General features: G+C 52.4%; 1 protein-coding gene across 1 annotated transcript in view; it reads left to right on the top strand.

Annotated features, from left to right (window-relative positions):
• ARHGEF1 (Rho guanine nucleotide exchange factor 1) overlaps positions 1-23,075 on the top strand; it is a 72,431-nt gene that overhangs the window by 33,977 nt on the left and 15,379 nt on the right. The window contains exons 10-23 of the mRNA XM_048501703.1: positions 543-645; positions 1,338-1,431; positions 2,389-2,424; positions 7,650-7,802; positions 8,619-8,721; positions 9,420-9,486; positions 10,118-10,563; positions 11,702-11,886; positions 13,736-13,882; positions 15,967-16,046; positions 17,300-17,425; positions 19,304-19,418; positions 20,586-20,686; positions 21,051-21,128. Of these exons, the coding sequence (XP_048357660.1) occupies positions 543-645; positions 1,338-1,431; positions 2,389-2,424; positions 7,650-7,802; positions 8,619-8,721; positions 9,420-9,486; positions 10,118-10,563; positions 11,702-11,886; positions 13,736-13,882; positions 15,967-16,046; positions 17,300-17,425; positions 19,304-19,418; positions 20,586-20,686; positions 21,051-21,128 (1,834 nt within the window). The remainder of the gene's footprint in view (positions 1-542; positions 646-1,337; positions 1,432-2,388; positions 2,425-7,649; positions 7,803-8,618; positions 8,722-9,419; positions 9,487-10,117; positions 10,564-11,701; positions 11,887-13,735; positions 13,883-15,966; positions 16,047-17,299; positions 17,426-19,303; positions 19,419-20,585; positions 20,687-21,050; positions 21,129-23,075) is intronic.

The raw sequence follows: 23,075 nt of genomic DNA, 5'->3' as shown, positions 1-23,075 counted from the left end.
TAGTCCATGAACATCTGGAGGGCCATAGTTTGAAGACCCCTGGGTTAAAACAACAAGGTTGTGTAAAAACACACACACGCAGGCGCCCGATCTCAAGGCCAAAAGAAAGGGGAGGAAATAGGCAGGGCCCAAGATGGAATTAGGGCCCAACCAAGGTGGTCCAGACAGGCAGCTTTGATTTCAGTGGGGGGCGGTGGAACCGCGGCCGGCCCCTCCAAAAGCCCGTGTTGCCAGAGTTTGGTAGCGGCCAGTCCCGCTAGTCGGCCAACTGTGCCCCTGCCCCTAACTCCCCGTGGAGTTCAGGGACAAGGTGCAGTTGAGGGGGGTTGCAGTGCAACTCCCCCCCATGACTAAGGAGTGGTGCCCAGGGCTCTAGCCCTCTGTGCTCCCTTTGCTACGTTGGCGCTTATGTCTTCCATTCCTAGGTCGCCGGAATCAGTAACTGAATCTGACAACGGGCGCCACTTCGGACAAGCCCCTTCTGGCTTTGCTACAGCCTCCCGGTTTCCCTCCATTTCTCGTTTTCTATTCTGTCTCCCCAGCTCAGCCATTTTCTCTGCCATCGTGACGTACATGAAGTACCTGGGGGTTAAGACCAAGGGAGCCGACAGCAAGAAGTCGAAGCCCAACTTCTTCCGCAAGAAGGTAAGCGAAGGAGGAGAGGGCTGAGTTGTCCCCGCACGCCCTATTGATTTTTACTGTATAATTGTCAGTTCCTTTTGAAGGAGGCAGGCAGGGAGGGGAACACGCATTCTTGGTTCTTTTCTACAGACGTGAGTAAGTTGTCCCTGGAAGCTGCGGTGTAAAAACTGTCTTCCAGAAGTCTTGGTATTTCTCCTTTTTTCCCTAACCAAAAGGTTTAGTGGGGTGTTGTCTCCCATCCAAGTACTGATCAGGGCTGACCCTTATTAGCTTCCGAGATCTGATGAGTTTGGGCTTGCTGGGTCAAGTACAGTGGCGTAGCGTCAAGGGGGTGGAGTGTGCGTGTGCGCTCCACACTGGGCGTGCACCGGTGCAGGGGCATTCTGGGGTGTGGCAGGGCAGGACGTGCAGGGGCATGGGAGGGGTGCAGGGCGCACATGTGCCCCGGGCACAGTTTCCCCTCGCTCCGGCCCTGGTCCAGTAGGTAGGTATTATTTGGAAGAAAAAAAAACCATTTCAAAATGGGATGGGAACTAATACTGGGCTATTAGTTGAATAACCTTCTGCGAAGCCCTGAAAATTCTCTCCCGGGAGATACAAAAGGACTTGCCCATTTTCCATTGGGAATGTTTTGTGACGCAGCCAAGAAATCCATCCCAGCTTTCTGATCTCGGCTTCCTTCCCTGCTTGTCTAGATTTCGGGGACCAAGAAACCTGAGGAGACCCCCAAACCGAAAAAGGGTTTCAGCATTCTCGACCCGGCCCGGTGGAACCGGGGTGACTCCCACTGTGAGTATCCTGTCTGGCTAGGGAGAGCAACTGACTGCAGGTGATGTCTTTAAAAAGCTGCTTCGTGATAGCATTGGAGACCCACCCCGACCGCAGAGCCTCATGAAGCCAGGGAAACATTCTGATTGGGTCTCGATGCTGTCAGTTAACAGAAGCCTGGGAGGCAGACAGCCACTCCTGTTTCACTGAATGGAAAAGGGGTGGGCACATAATTATGTCTTCGGGAAGGGCGAACCCCACAGCTGATGGGGAGGCATCCTTGGTAAGCTGTAATTTGTCGGGAACTTTAGTATAGGAGTAGAGGCATAGGGGGAAAATGGCGCCTGGGGCAAAATGACCATGCCTCCCCTTCCCCCCGCTCCCCTGCGCCCCCGCCCCACTTACCTTAGTTTAAAGCAGGGGTCTGCAACCTTTGGCTCTCTAGATGTTCATGGACTACAGTTCCCATCAGGCCATGCTGGCAGGGGCTGATGGGAATTGTAGTCCCTGAACATCTGGAGAGCCGCAGGTTGCAGACCCCTGCTTTAAAGCAACCTGGTGGGAACTACACTTCCTGGTGTAGAAAAAACAGAATGGTGGGAACTACACTTCCCAGGAGACCTTGCGAGCCCCAACTCTTGGAAGTGGGGCTCGCAAGGTCTCCTGGGAGTGTAGTTACCACCAAGTGTAGCTCCACCGCTCACATGACCCACTGGCCTGGGGCCAGTTTGCAGCGTGGCCCCTGTCCCCTTATAGCTACGCCTCTGCATAGAAGTCCCTTTGCAGACCCACAAATCTTATTAGCCCACTGGTCCAGCTCATAGTTAGCAGGCCGATGGAGCTTGGAAGGAAATTTCACCTCATTCAGGTCTGCTTTTTTCCCAGGAGGGGATTGAGCGATGTGTTTCTCCACTTCTGTCCAGTTCTCCTCCTCCTCCAGCTATTTTCTCTCTCTCTCTTCTCCTGCATTTTTTGTAGATTCTGATTACAGACAATCCAAACCTGAGGGTGAAGGTACCAGCACCCCTCCCCCACCCCTCCAAAAAACCAAGTCCCCCAATAACGCATGGTGCCCCAGTGTGGTATGACGCGGTTCCTCCCCTCTGTTGGGAGGGGAGCAGCCCCATCAATCTAACGCATCCCGTTTTATAACCCGAGGTGCTAACTTTTTTTGTCTCCATGGTTTTTCATAACATTGCCCTCTCTCCAGTAATAATCTACTAATATGTATCACACACACCCTGCTGTGAGTCCATCACACCCTTTACATCGTCAGACAGATTTCGCGGCATGTCACGGCTGTTCAGTGTGTGTGTGTCTGTTTGTCCCAGGGAACTGTCTGTTGTCGTGAAATTTGGCAGGGCACGTAGGACTCGAGGTCTATATCCTTTTGTCTGAGAGCTTATGCACAAATTATGCCCTTGCCTTTTCCCCCCACAAGGGAGTGAATTAATTCTTCCCTTGTCCTTTGTCTCTCCATTTAGAGGGCTCTGCATTTTCTGTGGTTCCGTATTAAGAACCCAAAGCCAAGCCTGAGATTGCTGGCTTTTGGTTTTGAACAAACATGTTTCTAATCCAGATTGAGCTTGAAGATATCCATCTAGTGCAGTGATGGCGAACCTTTTCGAGACCCAGTGCCCAGATTGCAACCCCAAACCCACTTATTTATCGCAAAGTGCCAACACGGCAATTTAACCTGAATGCTGAGATTTTAATTTAGAAAAAACGGTTGGCTCCGAGGTGTGTGTTACTGGAGAGTAAGCTTGGTGGTAGTCAGTGGCTTTGCTTTGAAGCAACCATGCAACTCTTCCAATGGGTGAATCACGACCCTAGGAGGGTTTACTCAGAAGCAAGCCCCATTGCCAGCAATCGAGCTTACTCCCAGGTAAAGGATCGCGCTTTAGTTCTTTGCAGGAAAGTCAGTGGGGTTTAACAGCGCTTAACAGGGTTACCTACACTGCTTCCCCAAAACTAGGTCTTAGGTTTAATGCTAAGAATGGAGCCCAGTGGCCCAGGCCAGCCTAGATGTGTGTGGGGGGAGGGACTCTGCAAGTGCCCACAGAGAGGGCTCTGGGTGCCACCTCTGGCACCCGTGCCATAGGTTCGCCACCACTGATCTAGTGACTCATGTGCTGGAGGGGGGAGCATAAACAGAGTACTTCAGGGACTGGGCTGCAAGTTAGCTAGAATGGCGCATGTTCAGAAAATGCACTGTTGCAGATTTGAGCCTGGCTTGCAAGATGTATCCCCTGAAAGAAGAGTTGGATTTATATCCCTCCTTTCTCTCTTGTAAGGAGACTCAAAGGGGCTGACAATCTCCTTTCCCTTCCCCCCCTCACAACAAACACCCTGTGAGGTGGGTGGGGCTGAGAGAGCTCCAAAGAACTGTGACTAGCCCAAGGTCACCCAGCTGACGTGTGTTGGAGCGTACAGGCTAATCTGAATTCCCCATATAAGTCGCCGCAGCTCAAGCGGTAGAGCATGGAATCAAACCTGGTTCCTCCAGATTAGAATGCACCTGCTCTTAACCACTACGCCACTGCTGAGAACTCGGACTTCCTCTCTTCTCTGGGCAGGAGGGCGGACTTTTCCGCCTACTTGGTTGTGTAACCCTACTGCAGGCTGTTTCGGGATGCTGCTACAGGCTGTGACCTCTCTGGTTTGGAGAGTACGCCCTGCCCAGAGTTGAACAGCTCTGTGCTGGAAGAGAGACACGAGGCCCGAGCGCATGCAAATTCAGAGAGCTCTCAAGACTTGGGTATCAGAAAGGGGCGTCTGTTAGCATGCCTGGACACAAGTGAGCAGGCTCCGTCTTATCCAGAGACCTCCTGTCTTGGCATGGAGCTCAGGCAACTTGACAAACGGAGGGTCTGCCCGCACCGTCTCCCGCTGAGGGCATTCTGAGGGAGCAGGGTGGGCTCTGTTGGCATGGTTTGCGCCAACTGTGTGCACCTGCGGATCCTGTTTGCGTGATACACCTGGAGATATATTCCCAGGTATGGATTGAAAGCACAGGCTTTACCCAACATTCTGGCATGAAGCCTGTGTGAGGCAGGGGCGGAGCGAGGGGGAACTGCGCCTGGGGCACGCGCACACCCTGTGCCCCTGCTGCAGCACTGCCCGCCTCCTCTCCACCCCAGAATGCCTAGTCACACCCCCTCCACATCCCGGCCACGCCCCTGCACCAGCACGTGCCCGGGGCATTGCACCCCCCTTGTCCCCTTGGTGCTATGCCACTGGTTTCAGGTTTGGTCATTACCTAGGTGGGAAGAAGAAGAAGAAGAGGAAGAGGAGGAGGAGTAGTAGTTTGGATTTATATCCCCCCTTTCTCTCCTGTAGGAGGGGCTTACAATCTCCTTGCCCTTCCCCCCTCACAACAAACACCCTGTGAGGTGGGTGGGGCTGAGAGAGCTCCGAAAAGCTGTGACTAGCCCAAGGTCACCCAGCTGGCGTGTGTGGGAGTGCACAGGCTAATCCGAATTCCTCAGATAAGCCTCCACAACTCAAGCGGCAGAGCTGGGAATCAAACCCGGTTCCTCCAGATCAGAGTGCACCTGCTCTTCGCCACTGCTCTAAGCCACTACGCCACTGCTGCTCCCTAGGAAGATGCCTAGGAAACCTCACTGGTGCCACTTTGACTTACTTACAGGAGTTAAGCGTTGTACTAAGAATTACAAAGCACAAGAGAGGCAGCGTGGTGCAGTGGTTCAGAGCAGGTGGACTCTGATCTGGAGAACAGGGTTTGATTCCTCGTCCCTCCACATGGAGCCTTCTGGGTGACCTTGGGCCTCTCCGAACTCTCTCAGCCCCACCTGCTTCACAAAGTGTCTGTTGTGGAGAAACGAAGGGAAAGGATTCTTTAAGCCCCCTTGAGTCTCCTTACAGGAGGGAAAGGCAGGATATAGATCCAAACTCTTCTTCTCGTATTTGGGTTTCACTCTGAGCCGATGAGCCAGTCCACCATTTCTTTCCCCATATCCAGAGACACTCTGTAAGTAGTCAGCATAGTCAGACGCTTTGAGAGTAGTTGTGGTTAACAGTAGTGAACTTTAATCTGGAGAACCAGGTTTTGATTCCCCACTTGTTCACATGAGTGGGGGCCTCTAATCTAGTGAACCGGATTTATTTCCCTGCTCCTCCACATGAAGCCTCCTGGGTGACTTCGGGCCAGTCACGGTTATCTCAGAACTCTCTCAGTCCCACCTGCCAGTTGTGGGGAGAGGGAAGGGAAAGGAATTTGTAAGCCGCCTTGAGAATCCTTACAAGCGAGAAAAATGCGATGTAAAGCCACACTCTTCTAGAACAGGGCGTGCCCGACCTTTTCGGCCTGTAGGCTCATTTGGAATTTTATCTCGGTGTGAGGGACACGGCCACAAAATGGCTGCTGCAGGAGGCGGAGCCAACTGGCAAATGGTTCCTGCAACTTACCTTGAGTCACACAGTGAAGATCGTTGGCCTGCGAGGGCAGCGGGCACCAATGCAATATCTTGAAAAATCTGTGCAACCAATCAGAAGCCCTGCTGAGCAAAAGGCCCACCTTGCCCTAGCCCATTGGTTCTCAACCTTCCTAATGACGCGACCCTTTAATACAGTTCCTCATGTTGTGCTGACCCCCAACCATAAAATTATTTGTGTCTCGGTTCCTAAGACCATCGGAAATATGTGTTTTCCAGCAGTCTTAGGCGACCCCTGTGAAAGGGTCGTACGACCCCCAAAGGGGTCGCGACCCACAGGTTGAGAACCACTGCCCTAGCTGCTTTTTAGAATGACTAGGCAGATGCCAAGAAAGGCGTTGCCTGATCTTTCGCTCGTAATATATATTGATGAGGATAAGTGTTGACAGGCACCATTGGGCCCGCTGGTGCCGTGATGGAGACCGCTGCTTTAGAAGGCTCTTATAGTGCCCTACTTCCACCCCAGATTTTGTATGCTGAACCTCTAGCCCAGTGGTGGCGAACCTATGGCACCGGTGCCAGAGGTGGCACTCAGAGCCATCTCTGTGGGCACGCGTAAACAGAGACCCCCACACACACATCTAGGCTTGATTATTAGCATTAAACCTAAGACCTAGTTTTGGGGAAGCAGTGTAGGTAACCATGTTAAGTGCTGTTAAACCTCACTGATTTTCATGTGAAGAACTAAAGTGCAATCCTTTACCTGGGAGTAAGCTCGGTTGCTGGCAGTGGGGCTTGCTTCTGAGTAAACCCTCCTAGGGTCGTTATTCACCCATTGGAAGAGTTGCACGGTTGCTTCAAAGCAAAGCCACCAACTACCACCAAGCTTCCTCCTGAGTAGTGCACGCCTCGGAGCCAACCGTTTTTTCTAAACTAAAATCTCAGTATTCAGGTTAAACTGCCGTGTTGGCACTTTGCGATAAGTAAGCGCGTTTTGGGTTGCAGTTTGGGCACTCGGTGTCAAAAAGGTTTGCCATCACTGCTCTAGCCCACAGGTGTCAAACTCTCGGCCCTCCAGTTGTTATGGACTACAATTCCCATCATCTCCTGCCAGCATGATGCTTGTAGGGGATGATGGGAACTGTAGCCCGTAACATCTGGAGGGCCGCCAGTTTGACACCTATGCTCTAGCCCCGTGGTGGCGAACCTTTGGCACTCCAGATGTTATGGACTACAATTCCCATCAGCCCCTGCCAGCACGGCCAACTGTAGGGGCTGATGGGAATTGTAGTCCATAACATCTGGAGTGCCAAAGGTTCGCCACCACTGCGTCTAGCCCTTCTGGCCATTAAGGGCATCTCTGTGCACCAGAAACCAAGAAGACCTGGAGCCAACCCTGTCCCAAGAGTCAAGATGTCCTTTCTTGGCATAGCCTAACGGCCAACAGAGGTTCGCGGAATCCACCGGATCCTTTTCCTAGTACAAAACATGGGTTATCTGCTTGCAGATTTTTTTAAAAAAAAATTTCCTCTCCTTTTTAAAAACAAAATCCTTTGCTGCAGTTTGCTGCAGAGTCTCAGTCACCTCTCCAGGAGTAACTCTGGCCGCGGTTCAGAAAACTGCTACCGAGGAGCTAGCAGAAGCCTAGCCCTGAACTGAAGACAAGAGGCTTAGTTTGTGCATAACTCTTGGAGATGGGAGACTGCCTTGAGCTATTGGGGGTGGGATGGGACGGGACAGCAAGACCGTGTATTGGAAAAATACTGGGGGGGGGGGGGGGCATGAACTTTTGGGCTCTCTCTTTCTCTCCTAATTTTTCTCTCCTTTTACAACTTGTGCCTGCAGCAGGTGATAAGTCGCTCGCCGTAGACAAGAAAGGGTCCAAGGGAGCCGAGGGAATCTCAGGACGAGGCAAGGGGACCTCATCTGTATTGGACCCTCCGGGAGTGTCTGTCAGTGTCCACCCGTCTGCGGGAGAAGGCACCGATGGGGACCAGGGTGAGAGGCAGGAGGAGCCAAGATGCTGAAATGGGAAGGGAAAAGGGACTTAAGAACATAAGAACATAAGAACTAGCCTGCTGGATCCGACCAGAGTCCATCTAGTCCAGCACTCTGCTACTCGCAGTGGCCCACCAGGTGCCTTTGGGAGCTCACGTGCAGGAGGTGAAAGCAAGGGCCTTCTGCTGCTGCTGCTCTTGAGCACCTGGTCTGCTAAGGCATTTGCAATCTGAGATCAAGGCAGATCAAGATTGGTAGCCATAGATCGACTTCTCCTGCATAAATCTGTCCAAGTCCTTTTTAAAGCTATCCAGGTTAGTGGCCATCACCACCTCCTGTGGCAGCATATTCCAAACACCAATCACACGTTGTGTGAAGAAGTGTTTCCTTTTATTAGTCCTAATTCTTCCCCCCAGCATTTTCAATGAATGCCCCCTGGTTCTAGTTTTGTGAGAAAGAGAGAAAAACTTGATTCGCCTTATGGGAGCCACAGTGGTGTAGTGGTTAAGAGCTTGTGTATCTAATCTGGAGGAACCGGGTTTGATTCCCCGCTCTGCCGCTTGAGCTGTGGAGGCTTATCTGGGGAATTCAGATTATCCTGTGCATTCCAACACACGCCAGCTGGGTGACCTTGGGCCAGTCACAGTTCTTCGGAGCTCTCTCAGCCCCACCTACCTCACAGGGTGTTCGTTGTGAGGGGGGAAGGGAAAGCAGTTTGTAAGCCCCTTTGAGTCTCCTTGCAGGAGAGAAAGGGGGGATGTAAATTCAACTCTTCTTCTTCTGCTACTGTACTGATGCTACTATTGCTTCCTGTAGGATTGGACAATCAGGGCCAAATGGATTCAGGGGACTCCCCTGTCATGGAGCAACCCGTTGCTGGGGAACAGTCTGTGACAGATGATGGGACTGAAAACGAAAGGTGAGTGGGGGGGGGGGGATACTGGGCCCATGAAGTTGCGGGGGGCGGGGGGGTGAGAAGGGTTCAGACAGGTGGTCTCTGTTCTTTCTGCTGTCAGAATGCACATTAATAAGAACATAAGAACAAGCCAGCTGGATCAGACCAGAGTCCATCTAGTCCAGCACTCTGCTACTCGCAGTGGCCCACCAGGTGCCTTTGGGAGCTCACCTGCAGGATGTGAAAGCAACAGCCTTCTGCTGCTGCTGCTCCGGAGCATCTGCTCTGCTAAGGCATTTGCAATCTCAGATCAAGGAGGATCAAGATTGGAAGCCATAGATCGACTTCTCCTCCATAAATCTGTCCAAGCCCTTTTAATGTGTGGAATGGAGATTTGCGCTGCATCCTGCAAGAGCCGAGTTAGTTGGTGGCTGGTTGGTTTGCAGTACAAAGATAAACCCGTCACTTTGCGCCTGTGGGGGGGGGGGGGGGGGGGGGGAGAACGGTTCAACATTTCTCGACACTTGGAAACAGTCCAGCTTTTAGAGTCTTCCTTCCTTTCCCCTCTGGCGTGTGCATTTGAAAAAAAAATAGCGTCAAGAAACCTTTCCTCGACTTCCGTTGTTTTTGACGACGGTGGCGATCCTTCCTCACGCCCCCTTTCCTTTCCCCTCCGCACGCTAACCAAATCACTCTTCTCTATTCTGTTCTTTTCCTTCTAGAAGGCGAAAAAGGTTGGTGGTCCCCCGTCCCCTCACCCTTCACTCTTTGCATGAATTTCTTCCTCAGGCAGAGACACGCAAACTGAGTTAAGTATTCCTTTCCGCCCACGGCCAGTGGCTTGTGAAACGATTCCCTTCCCCAGTGTCCCAGTTGGTACCTATGGATCTTAATTCCCCATCCCTCAACACACGCAGGCTCATTCCGCACATGCAGAAGAATGCACTTTCAAACTGCTTTCAATGCTCTTTGAAGCCGTGCGGAATGGCAACATCCACTTGCAAACAGTTGGGAAAGTGGTTTGAAAACGCATTATTTTGCGTGTGCGGAAGGGGCCACAGTTTGGAGAACTGGAGTTACTTGCTGCCTCCTCAGGTTTTCCTGTTTATGACTAAACCTGGGGGGCCAGCCCTCCCCAGGAGATAAGGCACCCTTTTGAGGTTATTTCTCTTCTCTGAGTGATGGCTATTCCCGGGGGGGGGGGGGGGTCTCTCTCACGCCCCTGCATGGCGGCATGACCGATCTGACCTCACGACAAATATCCCCTTTCCCTTTCTGGTGCATGGATCTCTGTCTCTGGTTATGGGATTCTCACATCTTTTTCCTCTTTTCTTCCTCCCCTTTCGCCCCATCACTTGCATGTGCTAACGTCTCTTCTCCCATTGGGTGTTTTCTGTGCTACTGCGCTCATTTGTCCTGATTGCCCACGTGCACGCATGTTCTTTTCCTGTCGGTCTCTGGGTGCCAACGTGCGGCAATTCTTTGCCCCAACTCTGTGTGTTCTTGTGATTGGTCTGTGGCCCTTCCCACATTTCTGTGGCTCATTTCGTCGTCCCCTCCCCCCCCCCCTGGTTTGTCCGACTCCACCCTCACTACGCTTGTCCATTCGCTTCCGGTTGGTCCGCGTCCCCCTCTCCTGTCTGTGGCCCGGGGTCTGCCCGCTTTCCTCCTCGCCAGACTGACGGCAAAGCTGGGCCGCTCAGAGAGCCTGCGGGTTTACGAGCGGAAGCGGTCCCAGCGGGGCTCGGCCAAAGGCAAGCAGCTACGCTCGCGGAGCGATGTGGACATCGAGGCCGCGGCCCGGGCCAACGAGCTGGAGGAGAAGTCGTCCCTAGATCAGGCTCGGCGCAAGCCGGGGAGCGGCAAGTAGGTGAAGGGGGGACCCGAGATGCCCCCTCCCAAGAAAAGTCCCAGAGGGGCCATTGGATGCGCAGACTTTTTAAAAATACTTTGCAAACAGAAAAGGGACGCCTGTTCAAAGGCTGTGACGTTCATGCTTACCTTCTCGCTCAGCAGTAGTGAACTACGGCGCTACAATTTTCTAGTCGCTTTTATGGGAATCAGTCTAGTCCCGTGGTGGCGAACCTTTGGCACTCCAGATGTTATGGACTACAATTCCCATCAGCCCCTGGCAGGGTTCGCCACCAAAGGTTCGCCTCCACTGGTCTAGTCCCATTTCTCAAATTTATTCACTGGGACTAAGCTACGGTCGAGGCTACAACCATTGGGAAAAGTCACTCTAGTCCACTATTTTTCTGCTTTTGGAAGATAGAAATGGTTCCATGAATAGTTCACACCGTCTTTTTCCAGCTGCCCAAGGCAAAAAGCAATTGGCCATCCTGGCAGGGGCTGATGGGAATTGTAGTCCATAGCATCTGGAGTGCCAAAGGTTCGCCACCACTGGTCTAGTCCCATTTCTCACATCTCTTCACTGGGGCTAAGCTACGGTCGAGGCTACAACCATTGGGAAAAGTCACTCTAGTCCACTATTTTTCTGCTTTTGGAAGATAGAAATGGTTCCATGAATCATTCACACCGTCTTTTTCCAGCTGCCCAAGGCAAAAAGCAATAAGCTACTGCTGGTTCTCTTAGCATTTATGCCACCTCAGCATCTTCTTGGTCAAACGAATGTTCAGTTTTTTGCCCTCACTGGTGACAATTTTAGGATTTTTAAGGAGGTGCAAATTTGTAAGACATTTGGACAAGGATTTGGGTGGGGCACAAAAGACAGGTCCTTTTTTCAACTATACGCTGTGTACTTGCACACATTTGTTTCATGGTCTTTTGTTAAAGAGAAACTTTGCGAGTTCTGTGGCAGCCATTTTGTATCCTGTCCACATTTGACCGTGGCGTTTTCTCTCAAAGAACCTTGGGAACTGTAGCTTTGTGAGGACTTCCAGTGCCGGGTCTCTGAATGGGGCTGTGATATTTCACCTGGTTTTATGTTTGCATAGGCCTGGCCTAATTGTCTATCTGTGTCTCTTTCTCTTTTTGACCCATACAGTTTGGAGCCAGGGGGGGCTGGGGGAGGGGAGCCCCCACCGTCCTTTCTGCTTCCCCAGTCTGAGGAGAATGAGCCGCGCGTTTCGGAACTGGAGCTCGAGCCGCCGAACTGGCGGGAGCTCATCGCCCCCGATACCCTTCTCAGGCTGAAGAAAAGTGAAGTGAAGCGGCAAGAGGTGATCAACGGTACGTGAGGATCCAAGCAGGAGTGCCCTCTTCAGGGGGAGGGTATTCAGCTGACTCCTCCAACAAACCTGGAAGCTCCATTTTATCTTTGAATCCTCTTTTCCTGGCTTTTTGTTCATGTGACCAAAAAATAGCTCCCTCCTCCTGGGTTTGACAGTATAGGCTGTTGGGCCTTAGTGAAATGGGCACTTCGTAAAATAATGATTGGCCTTTTTTTAAAAAAAATAGTGTTTTGAAAGTGGTTGGCTTCATTCCCACTACACCGATTTTTTAAATATAGTTTTATTTTATTTTTAAATTTTATTTTATTTTTTGAAATTTTGACCCCGCCCTTCCCCTTGAAGGGGCTCAGGGCGGCAACAATAAAACATCATACAATTAAAACAGATAAATTATTCTAAAATACTCAACTTGTATGACGACTTGTTAAAACCCGCATATCCCCCACCCCTGGGAGGCCGAAAAAGATGTTATTCTGACTGGCCCTCAGGGAAAGCCTGGTGGAATAGCTCCGGTTTACAGGCCCTGCGAAAACTACTTTTAACCTCTACACCACACTTACACACACACACATATCTCAAAAAGGTTCATTGTTGCCCAGGACTCTTATCTCCACACACTGGTGCCTCCCTGATGGCGTGAGAAAATGATCAAAATTAGAACATCTCAGCTCTGTCAACAAAGTAACATCTGCAGTTTGCATATATTTCCCTCACACTTATCCCTTATTTGATTTCCCTACTGAATGTTTACAGATAATGTGCAACGTTTTTGGAATAATGGGGTTGAGGGAAGTATGGCAGGGTTTCCAGCATTCACCCCTCCAGCACATAAATATATGGACTGGGGTCCCCAACCTTTTTGAATTTGTGGGAGACCTCAGGGCTATATTAACCCATGACTAGGCCCCTAGGGTTTCAGGTACTTCTGGCCCCTCCGGCACTTCAATCTTTCGCCCCACTACAGCTGAAAGTCTGACCCTTCTAGGTGGGTACTAGACCGCAGTGCACAGCCCTGTATCCATTTTGAGGGTTTCCTGAAGAATTTTGCTCACTCGCACGCAATCAAGATCACCGCTCGATTGTATTGCTTGCTCATGGAGGGAGGCGGAGGCGGCATGACGTCGCAACCCCAACGCTAGTGCGCTGTTGGCTCACCGTCTCCCTCTCTTCACTGACTCAAAACAAATCACAACTGACTATGAGTGTGCCTTGCAACTTGTCCTCAGCTGCCTTGTGTGCTTTCTCAGTCAATATCTGTCAGAAAGGCCGAAGCCTGCTAACAGTGCCTCAGCGAAAGAAAATGGCTCCTAGTCCCTGTGGGGCTCCTAAACTTCAGCTGAGTGAGCTTTATGGATAATGCAGACTTGGGGCACTTCTGGAATTCTGACACAGTGTGGTGCAGGGATCTTCAACCTGTGACTCTCCAGATGTTCATGGACTACAGTTCCCATCAGCCCCTGCCAGCATGGCCAATTGGCTATGCTGGCAGGGGCTGATGGGAACTGTAGTCCATGAACATCTGGAGAGCCACAGGTTGCAGACCCCTGGTGTGGTGGGTGCAGCCACAAAATGGCTGCCGCAAGAGGCGGAGCTAGCCATAGAATGGCTGCAAGTTTACCTTCTGTCACATAGTGACGTGGCGGCAGCTGCTGTCCAAGCCATGTTCTTAAAAACCAGCAAAGCCAATCAAAGCCGGGCTGGGAAAAGTCCCAGGTGGCCTTTCCCGTTTTCTAAAATCTCTTGGGGGGCTCCAAGATAAGTTCTGGTGGGCACTATGTTGGAGACCCCTGATGCTGGCGATACGGAAGGTTATTCTGACCTTTCTCCTCTTCTCCCCCCGATTCCAGAGTTGTTCATCACTGAGCACGCCCATGTGCGAATGCTGCGGGTGCTGCTGGAGGTCTTCTACCAACCCATGCTGACAGAAGGCTTCTTCGATGCAACGGAGCTGCAGAGTATCTTCCCTGCCTTGGAAGACTTGGTTGATGAACACAGTAAGAGCGAGGCCAATGGGGGGGTCCAAAAAATTGTGCTTCAAATTATTGGTCTGGAACAGGGGTAGGGAACCTTTAACACTCAAAGAGCCATTTGGACCCGTTTTCCATGGGAAAAGAAAACACTTGGAGCCACAAATAATTTTTGACATTTAAAATAAAGATAACACTGTATATATTGGGTTTTTTTACCTTTTACTCCGCTCATTCTGAGAAGTGCATGGATGCGTCCGCCCTGCTGCCTGCAGGGCGGGCAAGGATGGGGCCAGCGGCTTGGCTCGTGGAGCCGTAGTGCAAGGGCAGAAGAGCCGCATGTGGCTCTCGAGCCGCAGGTTCCCTACCCCTGGTCTGGAAGGACCAGAACCTCTTGGTCTTGTATCGTTAACAGCTGGTATCATTTAGATTTCAGTCCAGTTGCACTTTAAATTCAAGCAAAGCTTCAACTGCCTTTAAATACCTGACCGATATGGATGTCATGACTCTTTTAAAGTATCTGAAGGACTGTCGCAGAGGCGTAGCTGCAATGGGGACATCTGAGGCATCTCGCCACAGGCACTGCCATTGTAGTCACACGGGGGGGGGGCGAGGGCGTGTCGTGTCAGGGGCGTTTCGGGGAGTTTCGGGGCGGGGAGGGCGCATGCAGGCAGTTCATGTCCCAGACGCGGTTCTCCCTCCCTTCATCACTGGACTGTTGTTTTAGTTTCAGTTTAGTTTCAGTTGTTAGTAGATGATGAGTTTCAATTACTGGTGGGGAGATAGCAGCAGGATATTGGGAAAACCTTTTTAACAATAAGGGTTGTTCAGTAGAGGGGATATTGTAGATTATCCCTCTTTGGAGAGATTTAAGTGGAGATTGGGCAATTCTTTGACAGGGATTCTTGAGCTCACTGTGCAGGGATCGGTCTTTAGACCCCTTGCAACTTTTTAGTTTTGTGACTCTCAAAGACTTATACTTACATTGGTCTTTAAGGGCTTCAGGAATCTAGCTCTTCTACTGTAGACCAACTCAGCTGCCCACCGGATCATTTAGATCAGAGGTCTGCAACCTGCGGCTCTCCAGATGTTCATGGACTACAAATCCCATCAGCCCCTGCCGACATGGCCAATTGGCGGCGTGCGGCGGCACCACTGTTTGAATCCCACCACCATCGGAACCTGTTATTAAAATTTTTGGATCCCACCACTGCCTATAACAGACAGCAATGACAGACCATGCCATTAGATTGCATTAGATTGGACTTTAACTGCACGGTGGGTTGCCATCAGCCCTGGAGTGGCAGTGGCGTAGGAGGTTAAGAGCAGCAGTGGCGTAGGAGGTTAAGAGCTCATGTATCTAATCTGGAGGAACCGGGTTTGATTCCCAGCTCTGCCACCTGAGCTGTGGAGGCTTATCTGGGGAATTCAGATTAGCCTGGGCACTCCCACACACGTCAGCTGGGTGACCTTGGGCTAGTCACAGCTTCTCGGAGCTCTCTCAGCCCCACCTACCTCACAGGGTGTTTGTTGTGAGGGGGGAAGGGCAAGGAGATTGTCAGCCCCTTTGAGTCTCCTACAGGAGAGAAAGGGGGGATATAAATCCAAACTCTTCTTCTTCTTCTTCTTCTTTGTCCCTGTAGGAGCGACTAAGTGTGTGAAAATGAGACGTAGAACAGAGATATCAAACTCTGCCCTCCAGATGTTCATGGACTTTGATTCCCATCAGCCCCTGCCAGTATGGCCAATTGGCGATGAGAATCATAGTCCACAGACACGTGGAGGGTGTTGGCCAGGGATATCTGGAGGGTGTTGTCCAGTTGGCCTTGCTGACAGGGGCTGATGGGAACCATAGTCCATGAACATCTGAAGGGCCAGAGTTTGACATCCCTGAAGTAGAAGGCTTTCAAGATGTAGCGCCGGATAACGTTCCGTTAAACCTCTGCTGAAGAAACTCCAGGCCATCTTTTCCTCCAGACCGCTGGAGTGTGTCTGTTGCCTCTCTGTCTTCCCTATCTCTGGGCTGTGCACACACTCAATATGGTGGGACTATGGCGTGACAACCGTCTTGTGACTTTTAGCTTAATCTTTCGTTGCCTGTCTCTCCTCAGAACTGTTTTTAGAAAAACTGAAGAAACTCAGGGAGGAAAACCCACTGGTTTCAGAGATCGGAGATACCCTGCTGGCTCGGGTAAGAAGTGCGCGCTCTTTATTTTCAGGGTGTCAAAGGGATGGCTTGAGTGCAGGGCTCAGAGAGCAGGAAGGAACAGTCTGGGGCAAGGACGTAGGTAAGGGGGGGGTGTTTCTCGGGTTTAAACCCCTCCATTACATGTCCGAAGCTCCGCCCCCCCTGTTTGTGGGTTTTTTGAATTTTTTTTAGTGTTTTTTCGATTATTGGCCTGCAGGGGGTGCAGTTTTTAAGCTAGCAGCACCAAAATTTCAGGGATTTGTTGGGAGACTCTCCTAATGATACCACCCAAGCTTGGTGAGGTTTGGTTCAGGGGGTCCAAAGTTATGGGCTCCCAAAAGGGGTGCCCCATCCCCCATTGTTTCCAATGGGAGCTAATAGGAGATGTGGGCTACACCTTTGAGGGTCCATAACTTTGGCCCCCATGAACCAAACTTCACCAAACCTGGGTGGTATCATCAGCAGGTCCTCCTAAAGATACCCTGAAATTTTGGTGCTTCTAGCTTAACAATTGCACAGCAGGCACCCCCCAAATTTCCCCAGATTCTCCTTTCAAATTCACCCCCTTCGGTATGGATTTAAAGGGAGAATGTGAGGTCCCCAGTTTAAACATTGAAAGTGATGCTGTTTAAGGATGGGGAGTCACCCCGAAGCATCACTTTAAATTTTGTTTTAACTGGGGACCCCAGATTCTCCCTTTAAGGTGGATTTAAAATGAGAATCTGGGCTCCCTAGTTTAAACACCATTGAAAGTGATGCTTTTTGGGGGTGGATTCCAGCATCACAGCGGCTGCCCATGGGGCAGATTAAGTGCCAGGCTCCCTTTTCCCTAGTTACGCCTCTGCCCGGAGGGCAGGGCAGAAGGGACTGCTGACTGGGAGCCCAGCTGGTGGGGGGGGCGGGGGAGGGGAGTCTGCTGCCCCTGGCCTGGGAGAGCTGGTTTTTTAAGCACTGAGGCTGGGGGCAGGGCTTAGGGAGGTATGGCCAGCCCCCAGGGGTGGGTGGGGGCGTGGCCCCATCCCCGAACTCCCCCCATAAAAATTTTATACCTACGTCCCTGGTCTGGGGAGGGGATTGGGGAGAGCTGGCAGCCCTGGATGGGGTGATAAAACTAGCCCAATTTATGATCATCTCTGGATTATGGAGATAAACATGTGCCAAGATCTAAACACTTTAAGTACTTAACACCTACAAGTGTGAACCAGCCCACAAGGGTCCTTGTGGCAAACCACTAATGTTCCTCTCTTACCCTTCAGTTTCACTTGCCGGATGGGAGCTGGTTCCAGAAGATCTCCGCCCGCTTCTGCAGCCGCCAATCATTGGCCCTTGAACAGCTGAAAGCGAAACAGAAGAAAGAACCCCGTTTCAACCAGTTCATCCAGGTATATTTGGAGGCATCTATTGCAGGCCTGAGCCACCCTCCCCCCCCCCCACCCCCGTTTCACACCCGGGGGTGAAATTTGGTCTTGGCTGAAGAATTCCACACCTTCCAGATTCCTTCTTGAGCACAAGTTCCTAACCCCTTTGGCCGCAGAGCTTAGCTTAAAAAGGCACATGGAATTCCATTTCAGATGGGTTGGATTGTATTTTGAGACTCGCTCCAGGCAACAGAAGCGGAGTACGTTCTTTAAACATACATGTATTTCCTTGAGGCCTTTTGGATTTCTGCCGTACAAAATTCAGATTTTGAAAACTTTCAACTATAGGGGCAAGCAGTGTCATTTCTATACCCAACTGCTGGAGAAACTGGGAAACGCGCTACACGCTGGCTCTGGCAAACGTAAACAATATGTTTACTTCACATACACGCTACAGGGGTCAGTGCTATCAGTCACAGACCAGGAAAGGGATTTGGGCGTCTTAGTTGATAGTTCCGTGGGAATGTCAACTCAATGCATGGCAGCTGTGAAAAAGGCAAACTCTGTGCTGGGGATGATTAGGAAAGGAATTGATAATAAAACTGCAAAGATTGTCATGCCCTTATATAAAGCCGTGATCCAGGTGCTCAGGAGCAACAGCCGCAGAAGGCCCTTGCTTTCACATCCTGCAGGTGAGCTCCCAAAGGCACCTGGTGGGCCACTGCGAGTAGCAGAGTGCTGGACTAGATGGACTCTGGTCTGATCCAGCTGACTTGTTCTTATGTTCTTAGCCTTTTATATTTCAATTAGTTCATAATTCATTCAAAAAATATTCATAACTCAAATGTGTAGAATCTAAATGCTTCTACTTCTCACAAAGTCAAAAAGACAGTCCTGTAACCCAACAGTCCTATAATCCAACTTATAGAATCTAAAATTATCAATATTCATAACTCAATGTTCACTTGTATCATAAAGTCCAAAAATTTTCATAACTTTTCAATACTTTTTCCTACAATTTGGATGAAACTAATCGTATATTGGATATATTTGACCAGACAAACACTCCTTTGGCTAAGAAAGAAAGGATTAAAATACTGTTATCAGATACTAATAAAAACCTAACGTATTCTGTTGCCAAGTTTGCCTGGATATCAAGTAAAACCAGGAAGGCCCGACAGAGCACTACTGGCTCTGCCAGCTAATCCTTATTATTAATTATTATTAGACTGACCTTCCACTCATTATCTTGAGCTGATGTTCTGAGTTCCTGAGGTCTATTATCTGTATTTTGTTAACTGTTTTAATCTGTAAATTTGTAATATCTGCAAATTTTATGATTTTAATTCTTTTGGATCTTGCTGGTCAATGACCGTAAATAAACTATGTATGTATGGATACGGTTAAACTTATTGTTTACTTTTGCTAGAGCCAGTGTGTTTAGCGTTTCCCAGTTTCTCCACGTTTTACGTTGCACACAATTGCTTGTCAGTTTTTTTTTATACTCAACTGCTGGTCAGAAAGAAAGAAAGAAAGAAAGAAAGAAAGAAAGAAAGAAAGATAGATAGATAGATAGATAGATAGATAGATAGATAGATAGATAGATAGATAGATAGATAGATAGATAGATAGATAGATAGATAGATAGATAGATAGAAAGAAAGAAGATTGATTGATTGATTGATTGATTGATTGATTGAGGGAGGGAGGGAGGGAGGGAGGGAGGGAGGGAGGGAGGGAGGGAGGGGGGTATTTGGGTTGGAAGGAGATGTAGAAGCGCTTCCTAAGCTTGAAGTCCAGATGCACAGACCCACTCCAAGCTCCTTCCCTCCTTCTGCCTCCTATTTGGGATTTCCACTTCTTCCGACTCAACCAGATGGGATTTCCACCTCTTCCCTGCAGGAGGCGGAAAGTCAGCCTCGGTGCAGGCGGCTGCAACTGAAGGACATCATCCCTATCGAGATGCAGAGGCTGACCAAATATCCGCTGCTGCTTCACAACATTGCCCAGTGCACTGGTGAGTGGGTGGGGATTTGCAAAGCTGACCCTAGGTAGAAAGGAGGGTAGCCAGTGGAAAGTGAGGCCAGGCATCAGGAGGGGAGGCCAAAATAGAGGAGGAGGAGGAGGAGGAGGAGGAGGAGGAGGAGAGTTTGGATTTATATCCCCCCTTTCTCTCCTGCAGGAGACTCAAAGGGGCTTACAATCTGCTTGCCCTTCCCCCCTCACAACAAACACCCTGTGAGGTAGGTGGGGCTGAGAGAGCTCCGAGAAGCTGTGACTAGCCCAAGGTCACCCAGCTGGCGAGTGTGGGAGTGTACAGGCTAATCTGAATTCCCCAGATAAGCCTCCACAACTCAAGCGGCAGAGCGGGGAATCAAACCCGGTTCCTCCAGATCTGAGTGCACCTGCTCTTAGCTGCTACACCACTACACTACACCACTTAGCCACTACACCACTGCTGCTAAGGAGACACAAAGGGACTTACAAACTCCTTTCCCTTCCCCCCCTCACAACAAACACCCTGTGAGGTAGGTGGGGCTGAGAGAGCTCCGCAGAACTGTGATTAGCCCAAGGTCCCCCAGCTGGCATGTGTTGGAGTGCACAGGCTTATCTGGTGCGCCAGATAAGCCTCCATAGCTCAAGTGGCAAGCGGGGAATCAAACCCGGTTCTCCAGATTAGAGTGCACCTGCTCTTAACCACTTCACCACGCTGGCTCTCTCAGGAGAAGTCCAGGACTGGTCCATCCATTTCTCATTGGGCAAAGCTCTGAGGGGGCGGTCCAGAGGCAAGGAGACATCGGGAAGCACTTTGGGAAACGTGTTTACGCAAAAGAGCAGTGTAGAGGTCGGAAGACCCAGGGGGCTGATTTGAGAACAGGCTGGCGACCCCAAAGAGATTTCTTCCAAGTGGGGAAACGGAAACCTCGCCCACACTGTGATGTCATTTCCAAGGGCAGTCCGGATGTGACATCACAGTCTTCCGTGGCGCTCTAGGAATTGGCGCTCTAGGAATTGCTTGGATTGTGTGTGCTGAGGTCATCGGCGTGTTTGCCTGGCTCTCTTACAAAGCCCAGGGCCATCTTTTGAGCCAAACACTTACCTGGAAAGTCCGCGTGTGGGAGAGGGGGTCTGTTTGTGGAAGAACCTGACCCATAATTCCCACCTGTTTCGACCTCCTTTGCAGAGGAGAAGGAAGAACGCGAAAAGGTCCAGAAGGCAGCCAACTGCTGCAGAGAAATCCTCAACGAGGTCAACAAGGCCGTGCGTGAGACGGAGAATTTTCTGGTGAGAGGCCCTCTTCTTGCCTCCGGCTGCTTCTCAGGGTGGCCATTTGAAGAGATTACCCCCTCAACCCCGGCCTGTTTTGTATTGCAGTGTGTGATAAATAATTTCCAGTTTTCTTTATCCCTTCCCTACCTTGGCTGGCCTTCTCTCATCCCAACGGACGAGGCGGGTGCGCTGTTAACTGACCTTTGGCGCCCTGCTCCCTCCGCTTGGGTGTTTCGGTGGATTTCCAGGGCTTGGCCTTTACTAAACTCCCTGTTACAATTACATGAACTGGCGAATCATCTCTTTGTTTCTGTTCTGGTTGTATCCCTCGGTGCCGACCCATTCACTCTCCTTTCCCGTTGCTGACTGCCCTTCTCAGAAACTCAAAGATTACCAGCGTCGCTTGGATCTTTCCAATCTGAAGCAAAGCACCGATCCGCTGCTCAGCGAATTTCGGGTGAGTTTGGTCCTGGTATTTTTTTTTTCCCCATCAGGCACTGGGGCGGTTGCTGTCGATCAAAGATCGCCCTGAACTTCTCCAGACCTCACTGACCAAATTGCCCCCTATTTTCCTGTCTAGCTTTTTGGCCGTTTGTGACTGGCGGAAATTCAACCGGTGCCTCATTTCCCAATACTATATTTCTCTGCACAAAGACACACTTCACTGTGTGAGTTTCCGCCTGTCAGAAACGTGATACAAGATGGCAGATTCTCTAAGTAACTTGGCTGTCAAATGTTGATACTCTCCTTTCCTCTTACCTGGTCTGGGAACCGGCTTGAACGAGGCAGATTTGATTTGAAGGCGAGGGTGGGGGACTTCCGTGGGTGCAGACGTCTCCAGGACTGCCAATTTGTCTCTGCCAACTATTGTCAAAGGATTTCACAGCCGGAATCACTGGGGTGTTGTGGGTTTTCCGGGTTGTACGGCCGTGTTCCAGTAGCATTTTCTCCTGATGTGTTGCCTGCGTCTGTGGCTGGCATTTGATGAACATGTGTCCGTGAACGTGTTCAGAATTCTGTGAACATGTGTCTGAACCACTTCAGTCCCCTTCAGAATCCTTGCCTGCCTAACCCACAATGACTATTGTGAAATCAGCTGCTAGAAAACCTCCTTCTGTTTTGTGCATTTGAAAAATCCCAGCTCTGAATGGCAACCTGCATTTTCAACTGAATAAACAGAAAACCTGAAAAGAATTTTTATTTTGGGGTGTTGTGGGTTTTCCGGATTGTATGCAGCAGCAAGCCTTTTATTGGCACAGACAACAGTTCAACAATAATAAAAAACCGGATTAAAAAGCATATACAATACAGGAAATAAATGTTAGGTCGAAGGGGGGGGGGGGGGGGCGGGGGGGGGGGGGGGGGGGGGGGGGGGGGGGGGGGGGGGGGGGGGGTGGGGGGGGGGGGGGGTGGGGGGGGGGGGGGGTGGGGGGGGGGGGGGGTGGGGGGGGGGGGGGGTGGGGGGGGGGGGGGGTGGGGGGGGGGGGGGGTGGGGGGGGGGGGGGGTGGGGGGGGGGGGGGGTGGGGGGGGGGGGGGGTGGGGGGGGGGGGGGGTGGGGGGGGGGGGGGGTGGGGGGGGGGGGGGGTGGGGGGGGGGGGGGGTGGGGGGGGGGGGGGGTGGGGGGGGGGGGGGGTGGGGGGGGGGGGGGGTGGGGGGGGGGGGGGGTGGGGGGGGGGGGGGGTGGGGGGGGGGGGGGGTGGGGGGGGGGGGGGGTGGGGGGGGGGGGGGGTGGGGGGGGGGGGGGGTGGGGGGGGGGGGGGGTGGGGGGGGGGGGGGGTGGGGGGGGGGGGGGGTGGGGGGGGGGGGGGGTGGGGGGGGGGGGGGGTGGGGGGGGGGGGGGGTGGGGGGGGGGGGGGGTGGGGGGGGGGGGGGGTGGGGGGGGGGGGGGGTGGGGGGGGGGGGGGGTGGGGGGGGGGGGGGGTGGGGGGGGGGGGGGGTGGGGGGGGGGGGGGGTGGGGGGGGGGGGGGGTGGGGGGGGGGGGGGGTGGGGGGGGGGGGGGGTGGGGGGGGGGGGGGGTGGGGGGGGGGGGGGGTGGGGGGGGGGGGGGGTGGGGGGGGGGGGGGGTGGGGGGGGGGGGGGGTGGGGGGGGGGGGGGGTGGGGGGGGGGGGGGGTGGGGGGGGGGGGGGGTGGGGGGGGGGGGGGGTGGGGGGGGGGGGGGGTGGGGGGGGGGGGGGGTGGGGGGGGGGGGGGGTGGGGGGGGGGGGGGGTGGGGGGGGGGGGGGGTGGGGGGGGGGGGGGGTGGGGGGGGGGGGGGGTGGGGGGGGGGGGGGGTGGGGGGGGGGGGGGGTGGGGGGGGGGGGGGGTGGGGGGGGGGGGGGGTGGGGGGGGGGGGGGGTGGGGGGGGGGGGGGGTGGGGGGGGGGGGGGGTGGGGGGGGGGGGGGGTGGGGGGGGGGGGGGGTG

This window comes from Sphaerodactylus townsendi, linkage group LG06 (genome assembly GCF_021028975.2).
Source record: "Sphaerodactylus townsendi isolate TG3544 linkage group LG06, MPM_Stown_v2.3, whole genome shotgun sequence".
Taxonomy (NCBI): Eukaryota; Metazoa; Chordata; class Lepidosauria; order Squamata; family Sphaerodactylidae; genus Sphaerodactylus; species Sphaerodactylus townsendi.
The sequence above is the reverse complement of the archived record's forward strand: the minus strand, read 5'-3'. Positions and strand labels throughout refer to the sequence as shown.